The sequence below is a fragment of the Chamaea fasciata genome, unplaced genomic scaffold (assembly GCF_029207755.1).
Source record: "Chamaea fasciata isolate MVZ Bird 193981 ecotype frontalis unplaced genomic scaffold, bChaFas1.0.hap1 SCAF_16, whole genome shotgun sequence".
NCBI lineage: Eukaryota > Metazoa > Chordata > Aves > Passeriformes > Sylviidae > Chamaea > Chamaea fasciata.
The window spans coordinates 7336562-7348858 of NW_027094101.1; the positions used below are offsets into that span (position 1 = coordinate 7336562).

Below are 12297 nucleotides of genomic sequence, written 5' to 3' on the forward strand. Positions count from 1 at the left end.
GAGTGCTTTGTGCAGTGCATCCCCCCCCCCCTCCCCCAGCTGGTTCTTGCTCGCTGCCATTATGGTGATGATAAAATCATACGAACAGGGTTGGAAGGAAAGGGAAAAGCTGTCCCTTAAAGAATCTTTGACATGTTTAGCATGTAGACTGTTGTTTCCAGTGTCTTTCACCGCCCCTGCCCAGTAAGACATCCCAGGATGCTTCACACTGTCCTTGACTCCTCTGGTGGTGTAACTAAGTCAGTTCATGTCCCACGGTACAGTTCCAGGTCAGCCAGTCCTCCTTTCACAAGTACATTCAGCTTTTTCTCTTTAAGTGTGATAATTCGCAGATGCCTTTATTGAATTTCATCTCACTGATTCCAGACCATCTCTCTTCATTACCCAGATCTCTTTAAATGACACTCGTGTCCTCTAAAGTGTGCACAGCTTGGTTTCATTTTTGGAGTTTGCAAGCAGATTGGCAATTCCATCAGCCAGGTCATTAATGGAAGTATTAAACAGGACCAGGCTCATTCATGAGGTCTCATGAGAGTTTACTTACTGTGTCCTCCCAGGTTGTTAGCAAATCATTGATAACAACATTTTATTTTTTTTAAGAGTTCATTTCAAAATGAAATGTGTGTGGTGTTTGTCTTAGATTCCGTTATTGTGTTTGCTTTTGGTGGGACTGTGCACAACCATATTAAAGCCTTACTCAAAGTCAACGTGGATCATATCTACTCTTCCCACCTGGCCAATTACACTGTCAAAATGGAAAACAGATTATTTGATATTTATTATTTGCTCCAATCAAACAGATATTGGCTGTTCCTTGGCACATTATTATCCTCATAGATGCTTGTATATTGACTCATATTTTTTTCCCATGTTCTTTCTGTAAATTGAACTTTAGTTTGATTTGTTCATCATTCCTTTAGTCAGTCTTGCCTCCTTTTAAAAGATGGTGTACTCTGTGTGCCCTTTTGTAATGTTCTGGGCTGTCACCTGTCGTCCACAGGTCCTAGAAGACAATGGCTAATTATTCAGAGATGGCTCCATCTCTGCAGGGCAAATTTCATCAGGCCTTTCTGACTTGATTACATCCAGCTTAACTAAATATTCGTTAACCTGTTCTCTATTCCAGCCTACATTCCTACTTACATTGTTGTCACTTTTCATTTGTGTGGAGGATCTTGTCAGCATCAACTTCTTGTTGTGTGCGAAAATGCAGCAATGCAGGTATCAGCCTTCCTTCCCTTTCTGCCTCACCTCTCTTTTGCTCATTTTTTCTTCCTGCTGGTTGACTTGTCCTCATCCTCTCCCTCAGACTTCTAATGTATTTATGAAATCTTTCTCATTGCCTTTGCTGCCCTTCAGGTGATAACTCACTTTGCTCTTTGGCCGTTCTGATTTTGTCCCTACCTGCCTCTGCTGTCTATTTATACGCTCCCTTAGACCTGTGTCCTGTTTCAACTTTTTGTCCAATTCACTTTTGATTTTCAGGTCATTAGTGAGCTCTGAATGCAAACATATTGGCCTCTTAACATCTTTTGTCTGCGTTGGGATAGTTGTACCTTTTTTTTTTGTCTCTTAAAATGGTCAGCTAACCTGGATTCCTTTTTCCCTTAGAATTCCTTCCCCAGGGGATGTTACCTGCCAGTTCCACCCATCCACCACTTTGAAGTCCATTGTCTTTATTCAACAGTTCTCGCTTTTATTTTCTCAATGGTAGAAATACTGAGGTTCCTGGAGGAAGTAGTTAGCTGCCAAAGAGAGAAAAATGGAAAATTGCTCGTGCTGGGTACTTCTGTGATCTTTTCTAAGAAGTGAGCTGTGCTTCAAAAATAGATAAAAAACAATGTGTAGCTTTCTAAGGAAAGGTTTCAAATTTGGGGAGTTTGGGGTTGTTTTTTTTTTTCCCTGTACACTTTTTACATCTCATTACTATAATGAACCTCCAAAACACCACTCCAACTCCCTGGTCAAGTGCACCAAAGTGGAGTCATTGGGAAAAATAAGTGAACATAATTTTGTGTGCTGCCCTTCTATTCACTCATGGGGCTGGAAAGAAAAACCACTTGCTTTGCAAGAGCGACTTACATTTAGAGCCTTTGAACTAATGTTCCTGCTCTGCCTGCCTCGTCCTCTGAGCATACACGCACCTTTGCCGCTAACATTTTTGTAATCTATATAAAAACATGTTCTAGCATTTCAGAGAGAGATTAGCAGGATGAAATACTGGCAGGCACCAAGAGGGAAAACCACTTGTTTGTTTGTTTAAATATTTTACCGTGCAAGACTGTGAGATATTTCCCTTTTTCCTTCTGGGAATGTTATGCCAGCCATCAGAGGCTTCACTCTGTCTTCCTCTCTGCACTCAGTTCAGCCAGCACCCACATAGTTCCCTCAAATACTATTAAAGATAAATGAGGCATTAATGTTCATTTGTGCACTTCAAGCTATGAGCTCCCCCTGAAAACAAGAGCTTAACCCACATCCTCCCAGGCCCTGGTTTGTATTCCTCATGGTATCCTCATATTTAGCATTTACCTGGAGCTTATTGAAAAAAAAAAAAAATAGTGTAAGAACTCCACCCAGAATTAGAACCAAAATTGGATGTAATCCATGTTTGCAAATTCCTATTTTGATCCCAGGCTGCATTTGCACACCCGCTGGCCCTAAAACAGATAAGCAGGAAAATCAACAAACTGGATTGCTGCTCCACCGCGCCGAGCGTAACCTCGTGGTATCGCTCGGCTCTCCCCGAGTTCTGTGACAAATTAATAAGTGTTTGTATCTCTGCTGCACCGTGGCCTGCACCAACGGGTGCTGTCACTTCTTGAAGGGCTTTGTATGGTGATGAGCTTGAAGGCTTTTTGATATTCATGGGGTGTTGTCACCCTCCTCCTGCCTGTTTGCTTTAGGGAATCCAGCGGCTGTGTTGTGGTGACCTAACGTTTAACAGGCAGCTGCCATTCATTGAGCTGGGGAAGTGTGCAGCTCGTGGAACTGCTTGCACTCGTGAAAAAAAAATGCTCAGAAGGATGCTAAAGTGAAAAATAAGGCTAGTTTCAATGAATAAATAAACTCCTGAAGGTTTGATCTTTCCAGGAGGGCTTTTAATGCTGTTTTGGCCTGGTGAGTGGCAGCACTCCCAATAGCAGAAGAGATTTGGGATCTAATCCTATATAGTGAAAAAGTTAAGAAAATAATATGAATTCCTATTGACCATCCAGATATTTCACATTCTGTAAGATATTCCTTTCCCCAAAAAGTTTGCTCCAATCACCTTTTAAAGGTTATATTTTCATTCAAAACCTTTGATTTTTAAAATTTTTTTCCTAAGATATCTGCAATATCTTATTGTCATAATCTAGTAAAGAAAGGAAGCTGCATATTCCTCCACTGCAGCAATTGCCTGTTATAGCCCTCGAGCATACATTAATTTCTCTTTGAACACTTTCCATTTACCTCTATTGATTTGCGTCGTTTGATTTCACTTAACATTTCTTTTCTTCTCCTATCCCTTTTTGCTGAAATTCATCAACTTAATAATTTTATCTTTTTGATCTTGCATTAGCCCTAGTTATTATCCAAGCTGTAGTTTAAGTACTGACTCTTCTGTGCTCGGAAAAAATAAAAGTAGTGGTTTTTTATGCCAGTCTGGATCCTCATTGTCCCGAACTGTCTAACAGGAGGTGCAGGGGGTCAGAGTGAAGTACTGGGTGTCTCTCAAGTGGGTTGTGGGTAGCAATAAAAGTGAGCTGAGTTCAGGTGTAGAGCTTGGATATTTACCTTGGAATCAGACCTATGGAGGTGTTGAGGTGATGGCTCTGGTTGTGTAAACTCAGGAAAACAGATATTTCCTCAGCCTTTGAGCCAACACAGCAGATGTAGGAGCGTACAGTGAGAGCTGGCACTGTTTTTCACAGGGATGCAAGGAAAGGGAGTTTGCAGAGCCTGTCACAGAGACAGACTGTGACAAGTGATTTCCTCTTTCTCACAGCTAAATTAATTTTTTCACTAGCCACAGACCTACTCTTGTGTAAGATATTGTACTGGCCTAGATATGTATGTGTTCCTTTGCCTAACCTGGATGTGTTTGCAATTGCTTTCCAGCATGAGTGCCACTATTTAGCAGTAAATAGTTATCTTCCTATTCCTCCCTTACATTTTAACTACACTTCGTATTTTACAAAGATTTAGAAAAGAGAGGAAATTACTCGACAAGGATATGTCCCAGATATCATACTTATCTTTTAATAACTAGATAAATCAACTTTTCTATTCTTTTAATATTCTCTGTTTCCCTCCAGGTCTTATTCTTTACGTCTTATGTCCCTTTATCAAGCTGCTTTAGCCATCTTAGTTGCCTTTTTCCTTCATCTTTCCTGCTGCTGTAAAAATTTCCCCAGTGCTTTTCTTTGACTATTTTTCTTCCTTGTTAAGATCCTGTACTGGGGTTTTCACTCCCACATTCTTCACATCAGTATAAACAAAAAAGATCATATATATGAGTTCCTTCTCCCCATTGCTCTATGTCTTTGTGTGGACTTTTAAAAAAGATCAAAATATTGCAGCATTAAAGCTACAGAAATACTTTGGTGAAATATATTGGACCAGTAATGGAAGAGCTAGTTCCATGGATAAAAGGAGATAATTTGGAGGTGAAAGAATGAAATGTTGAATGTGTAAGACCCCAAGACTTTGCTGGGATCTAAGCCCACTCAGGAGCACTGAAAAATCAGGAGACTTTTTAATTGATTAGAATAGAATAGAACAGAACAGGCTATTCCAGTTGGAAAGGCACCTATAACAATAATAAAGTCCAGCTGCCTGACCAGTTCAGTGCTGACCAAGTTAAAGCATTATTAATGGCTTCATCCAAATGGCTCTTAAACACAGACAGGCTTGGGGCATTGCCCACCTCTCCAGGAACAGAGTTCCAGGGTTTGACCACCCTCTCTGTAAATAAATTCTTCTTCATGTCCAGTCTGAATCTTGGCTGAAGCAGTTTTGAACCATTCCCACATGTCCTGTTAGTCGCAGGGAGATCACAGAACCCGGATAGTTTGGGTTAGCAGCAGTCTTTGAAAGCCATCTGGTCCAACCCTGCTGCCCTGGGCAGGGTCATTCTCAACTAAAAAAAGGTTGTTCCGAGCTGTGTCCAACCTGACCTTGAATATTTCCAAGGATGGGGCAGCCACCACCTCTCTGCACCAATGTTTTACCACCCTGGTGGATCTGCACCTCCCTCTCCAGAGAACAGTGAGGTCACCCCTCAGCCTCCAGACTAGACAAGCCCAAAGCCCTCAGGCACTCCTCACAGGACATTGTTCCCAGCCTTTGAAGAAATCTAAAGCTATCCACACAGCTGCGGAAATGTTCTGTAGGAATAAACCAACCGCAGCCTGGGGGAGCTGCACGGGTGCTCGGAAAAGCCGGGTCACTCCTCGAGGTGTCAGTGCAAATTGTTCCTTGTGAACTAGCCATGACTGTTGCCCCACATCCCTGAGCAGCTGCCAGAGAACAAAGGACAAGGAAACCCTGGTGCATCATCAGTGGCACTGTGAGAGTCAGCACAACAAAATTAATACCATCTGTATCCCAATTAAATTCCACCGTTTGTGGCAGAGTGCGCCACACGCAAGTGGCATCGATTCCAGGGACTGCAGGAACTCCAGGCCTTTTCTGTGAGTGGCAATGTGGTAATTGTGGCATTTTCACAGTGGGAAATAAATGTCATTGGGTTTCCTCTAATAGCCATAGATAAGATCAGCCCCTCAGATTTCATGCACTGACCTTCCCAAATGAACCATGCCAGGTTTGGCTCTCCTTGGTCTTGTTACAGCCAAGATGTGGTGGGAGCTCAAACTCTAGCTGGATATTAATTCCATGAGAAAGAGATGGCTCAGGTGCTGCAGACATCTTTTGTCATTGGGAGGATGAGCAGAGGGTTGGCAGAACTGTGCCCTGACTGTTTTGTTTTCAGCTGGTTTGATTTGGATTTGTTGGCTGCACTCTGCCCTGTGTAACTCCATGGAGCATTTAATCATACATTCAGCTCGGGCAACAAAACTCCACATCAGTTCTGCTATTAATTGATTTTGGAAGTCAGCTGCTGGACTGCAAGTTACCATTGAGCTCCAGAAGTGAGATCCTGATTGAATTGCTGGGTTTACAGAATGGATTTGAACATTTGGCAGACCCTCTTTGGGGGACAGTTGTCGCTAGTGGTGCGTAAGAACCCTGGAAGCCCTCCTTGCACAGTGGAATCATTAATAACCCAGGCTAAACTGTGAGCTCCTGATTGTCAGGCAGGGTGGAAGGGGGGCTGTCACTTACAGGCATCAGCAGAATTGATTATTGAGACCTGCATGGATGAAGCAGGACCACAGAGCTTGCAGGCTCCTTCCTCGGGCTCTGGGCAAGGGCAGCAATGCTGAATGACAGAAGGGTGGCTTTATTGGCAGTTCTGGCACTCACTGCTGAGGGAAAAGCACATGCAGAAGGGAGGAGCAAGCTTTGACTGGCGCAGTGTGAAGGCTGCATGATTCAGGCAATCCAGCTGCTGGAGCTGCAGCTGAAGAACCTTGAATTTGAGCCAGTGCTGAAACTGGGAGAGGGCAGAACAACCTGCAAACAGGAGCGTTGCCTTGAACCGCCTCAGTCAGGTGTCACACTGCACCACCTCTGCTCCTTTGCTTTCCAAAAAGGTACCAGTGTGCGCGGGAATGATTAAACTGGTTTTGCATCTTATTGGCCTAAAGGACGGAAAGTGAACTTGGTTTCATGGCAGTTATATCCAGCAAAGCCTCGTGTGTGAGTGATTTCCTTTGTAAGGTGTCTGGCATCCGCCAAAAAGCAGAGCTTTATACCACCAAAGGCAGTAAATTACTTTTCTCCTGACTTCAGATAAGCATGCAATTAGGATAAACTAATAGTGCTAGTGCTCCTTTGTCACTGCTAAAGGAGCCAGCTGAGCCTTTTCCCCTCTCTGCCTGCAGGGTACCAGGTTGCCTACCGCCTGGCCAGCAGCAGCCCCAACAAGTTCACCACGGTGGAGGTTGGCTCCACAGTGCGGCAGTTCACAGCCACAGACCTGAGCCCAGAGTCAGCCTACATCTTCAGGACATCTGCCAAGACCAGGCAGGGCTGGGGGGAGCCTCTGGAAGCCACAGTGATCACCACTGAGAAACGAGGTAATGCTTGCAAGCCACGGGTTCAGGGGATTTCTGTGCCTGCCCTGGAGTCTGCACTGCGCTTGGGAGATTTTAATAGCAGGCTGCACCTCCTCCTTCTCACCCCATAAACCTGCCCCAATCCATAGCAACATCATGATTTGAGAAAGCAAGGCAGACTTTTATGAGACACAGTTCTTCTAACCTGCCGGGCTGTTGGGATTGATTTTTCCATCAGCTGCTATATTGGCCATATGCAGCCTCCTTTTGCAGTCAGATGGGGTTGGGTTGGTTTTTTTTTTTTCAGCTCTCTCGTTTTCTAGAAAGACTGCAATCTTAAGAAAGTAATTGATGGATGAATTATACTGATTAGGGAAGGCAAAATGAGAGGCAGTGGTGTTGCAGAATTTCTCCACGGCTCCTCCATTGTGCCCTGACCTAATGTGTTTGTAATTGCTCTGGCCTTTCGCTGCCACATGCTGGAGCAGAACCTTTGCATCTGGATTGCCCAGACTTTTTCTGCTTCTTGCATCAGCCATGAAATGGTTGCTTGCAACCTGACTCTCCCGACAAATTCTGTTCCGAAGGGAATCTAGACGGTGGCATTTCTCTGTGTGTGTAAATGAAACCAGATGCTTTGATACCAAATGCACCAAAATGTGAAAGACATGTAAGGTATTACAGGATCTGCTCTGCATCACTTCTTGTTTTTAATGCTTTGGCTCAAGGAACTGCTCATTCTTCCAGTTTTAGAACTGATCTGTAGAGCTTCAGTTAAAAGATTTGCATTTTCTACTTGTGCATGAAGATTTTTTTCTTCTTTTAATTCAGAGCTAAAAGAGGATATACTGGTGCATATGTTGGTGAAGAACAGGAGTGTGGGTTTTTCCCTAGTCTTGCACATAGGCCATGTTCCACTGCAAACAATATATCTGGTCTCTTGAACTAAATCAAAACAAGCCAGGGTAACTCTGCCAGCACCACTGGGGTTTGTGTCAGGGGGTGTCTGGATATTGATAGTTTTTAAGTCAAACTCTCCCTCAAAAACTAGAACCATACAACTCCCATGCCTCATAAAAGTCACAGTTCAGAAAGGAGGACACTCCAGCAGGTCACCAGGCCAGACCTCCACAGACATCTTTCAACTGCTGTTAGAACTTCTGCATGTGCTTGTGAGCCTGCTCTTGGTTATTGCCCAAGTTATGCACTGTAATGCAACCAATGACATTTGCTTTTAATTCCTAAAATGTGCCTGATAAGAATAATTTGTTTAAAGTCTTTTCTACACCTTGCACATCATTTATGGCATGAGTAAGGATTTCCCATTGTACTTGCCAACAATGTCTTCCTTATTATTTTTCTTTAAAAGAGGAGAGGAAGTTAATGTTCAGCTACCAATAGCAAGAGCCTGCGAGCTGCTTTTCAACTACTCCTGGCCTGTTTGGTTGGGTTTAAAATTTCCTTTGGCAAAGCTCTGCAGGTCATGTGCAGCCTTCCCAGTGCATAACAGTGCAGTCCTCAGAGAAAGAACCTTTGGAGATGTATTAGGAAATTGGAAGTGCCTCTGCTAAAGATACTGTCCATCAAAGAGATTTATCAGCTCAAGGCTTCTCCCACCCCTGTCTGATTGTTGTCAAAGGGGAGGTTCAAAGCCTGACATGTGGAGGCTTCAAAAAAAAAAAAAACCCCACCATGCCAAAAAATGTGAATTCTCAAAGTTCAGAGCCTCTCCTGCTCAATAAAATGTGCTGAGATTCCCCAGACTGTGCACAAGGATGCACAATAGCTCAAGGCAGAACTCCCAGCTCACTGTGGGAACAATGACCCCTTGTTGCTATCAATGCTTTAGGGTTATCTTGAGTACCCAAATCACAGTGTAACATGATCCCGTTCTCTTTTTGATGGACAGCTCTGCCGGGTCTCTACGTGCTTTGGAACCACAAGTTTACTGATCTCATATAAAGTGTAAGGACAACAATGTGTTTTCCCACATCAGCAAGAATTATAAAGGGGATGATAAAGAAATTTCTCCAGTGCAGTGCAATTCTGCTAACAAGAAATTAAGCTGAAATGTGTATACATGATAATAAATATTCTAAAATGAAGATATTTAATTCCTGTGAATAAAGATGTATTTAAAATCCTCATAGTTCTTGATTCCAAGGTAGGCAGACACAAAATTCTCTTGAAAATTAACAAAATTGGTCACTCTTGCCCTTGTAAATTCCTTGGTTAATCCCAGTATAAATCTTTACATTTTGCAATGATACCTGTGATTTATAGATCCCAAGCTACATTGTAGCTGTATTCTCCAGAGCCTCTGCTGCAGTGTTTGAATCTACACTTCAGAACAGTCAACACCGGTGATTAGGGCAGAACTGAGTAAAAAAAAATTAAATGTAGCAAGAAATTAAAAGTAGTCCATGGAGTCATGTGGCCTGGTAGAGTCTGCACTGGCAGTCTCACCTTAGCATTTGCTCGTGGCTAAACTCCCATAAATAAACCCTTTATACTAATGGGTTTGTACAAACAGTCAGGCAGTATATCCTCCAACACGGGAGATTTTAAGATCTCCCATTAGCAGCAGAAGGAAACCCAGTCGTGGGAGACTGACTGCAAGATCTGACCTGCTCAAAAGTGCAGAGCTTTTCAGCAGAATGTATAAAATCCCTGCATGGCTCTCCCTCCCTGGCATGGAATAACCCCGCGTCCCTGTCTCTGCCTGTCAGTGTAAGGCACTGACCTTTTGCGTCGTGCTGCTGCTGGCACCCAGGGCTTCCTCCAGCTAATAGCTTACAAGTCTTTGGGCACTGATGTCAGCGAGAGCGGGCTGCAGAGAAATGCCAAAACACGCAGGAACTGGTTTCAGGGGATGGCAGGGAAATGAAGCACTGGCCGTACGGAGCTGTGAGGAATCAGGCAGGCAGAGGTGTGTTTATGGAAACAAGTGCTGATGAAGTTGAATTGAATTGCTTCTCAAAAGCAAGTCACCGCGGTGTCTCCAATCAATTTCTGCTTTATTACATGCCACACATTTTAATCAGAATCAATAATCTTCATGATAAACAATTAAACAATTATTCCTCACTCTATAGGGTTTCTCTATTGAAATCGATGGAGTGCGGAGACGCGGTGACGGGAAAGGAGATCTGTAATGAAACAGTTGGGGGCTGGCATGCTTACACCTGCATTGCCATTCCCTGCTCATCCCAGAGGTGTGAGGGTAATTACTCTGGAGAGATCTCCCTCAGCACTGGCTGCTTTGACTTTGCAGGTTCAAGGTTAGTGGGTATGAAGGGAAAAGTTGGGGAGCTCTGGAAGGGGCTCCAGCCCCAGCTCTGTGCTGGTTCCAGGCTGCGGTTTGGAAGCAGCAGCACCAGGAGCTGCTGATGCCTCTTGGTTCCTTGCCTGGTGCAGGAATTCAGCATCAGCTGTGTGTGCTTGGACTCTGCCACACAACAGCCTGTTCCAGCTCACCCCTTCCTCTTCCTCACGCCACAGCTGGGAGAAGAGGACACTGCACAGCACAGAGAGGACAGGGTTCCTGGTACCAAGGAGTAAGAACAGGTGAAAAAGTGAGCTAATTCACACACAGATTCTATCAAAAGAGCAAGTGCAGCCAGAAGCACTGCTGAGTTTCATTAAAGATTGCCTTGCTTTGCTTGGCTGCCAGTCCTGATGATTCTTCTCTAACCTGCTGGGTCAAGACCCCCCCAGGTCTGAGGTCCCCTGTGAGGAAGGTTTATATCCTATGGTGACCTTTGATGCAGGGAGATAAGAATCAGTTTTACTGCTCCTCCTTGCAGTAGAAGGTTAAGGAATGGGATGGTTGTACACTTCATGTGCCAAATCCAAAAATTCAATGCCCTGTGGCTTTACCACTGTGAAAACCTGACCGGGCTGTCACATTTTACGTTGTTTTGAATTTCCTCCCAAAGCAGCTAACTTCTGGTTTGATTGCAGAGCGACCAGCCCCTCCCAGGCAGGTGATGACCCCCCAGGGCGACGTGTCCTCCCGGAGCCTGGTGCTGACGTGGGTCCCTGGCAGTGATGGATCCTCCCCAATCCGATATTTCACAGTGCAAGTGCGGGAGCTGCCGCACGGAGACTGGCAAACCTACTCCTCCTCCATCAGCCACGAGGCCACATCCTGCACTATTGAAAGGTACCACCTGATCCCAGGCTAGCACAGAAACTCACAGACTTTCCCACTAGTTAGGAAACCAAAACAAGCATCACTCAGCTTCATGTTCTTTTTGGGGGAGAGAGGTTAAGTGAGGCCACTGCTCCCATTTTAGAGGTGGTGTTGTGAACAGCAGTTGAGAAATTTGCTGAAGGTCATGCAATAAATCTAATTAAAGTTGGACTGCAGTGCATGTTTTTGAAGCCTTTCCTGGAAGCTCAGAACCACAGATAACACTACTCAGGCTAAATCATATGTAGCTACACAGTGCTCTGTAAAATACAACTAGTTAAAAATCCTTTCAGTAGTGACTGACATTAAAATCCACTCTGAATGCTGCATTGCAATTATCTCTATATAGGCTTTTCCAGATGAAATGAGAACCATTTTTATCTGTATTTTCCATACTGAAGTTTATAGATAGCATCAGAATGTTTAAACTTTGTTATTCAGGCTTCATTATATCCTCTGCAATACTGGTGTAATTAAAGTCCTTGTAACATCAGCAGAAGTAATTGAATGTCTACGAACAGGTACTTGTTTTGCTGTCCATTTCCTCTGTTGACAAGCCAGCACAAATCAGATTATTTCTAAAAGGCCATGAGCTTTAGGAGAATCAGGTATTCTGAGCACTCATATACAGATTTTTCGGGTCTGTTATTAAAAGCATTGGTGGCTGTGGCAGCTCACTGGTTGTGTGCCAGTCTCCTTTCAGTCAAAACCTGTAAAAACAAGGAAACCATCTATGTCACTTAGACCAGACATTGGCATGACTGAAAACAAAAGATCCTAAAGGATGATTCACATTAATCAAGTTACTGTAGGTAAGTAATTCTGTCCTGATTGGGTGGCACTGCTGAGATTTCTTCTCCCCCTTGCTAAAAGCACTTTCCTGTGGAAGTCCAGAAGAGTCACGGATGTGAGAGTGCTGCCCATCAGAATGCATTATCC

At 43.9% G+C, this 12297-nt stretch overlaps 1 protein-coding gene across 1 annotated transcript in view; it reads left to right on the forward strand.

The window, feature by feature from the left end:
* SDK1 (sidekick cell adhesion molecule 1) overlaps positions 1 to 12297 on the forward strand; it is a 391467-nt gene that overhangs the window by 317977 nt on the left and 61193 nt on the right. The window contains exons 30-31 of the mRNA XM_066198540.1: positions 6990 to 7184; positions 11127 to 11328. Coding sequence (XP_066054637.1) covers positions 6990 to 7184; positions 11127 to 11328 — 397 coding nt within the window. The remainder of the gene's footprint in view (positions 1 to 6989; positions 7185 to 11126; positions 11329 to 12297) is intronic.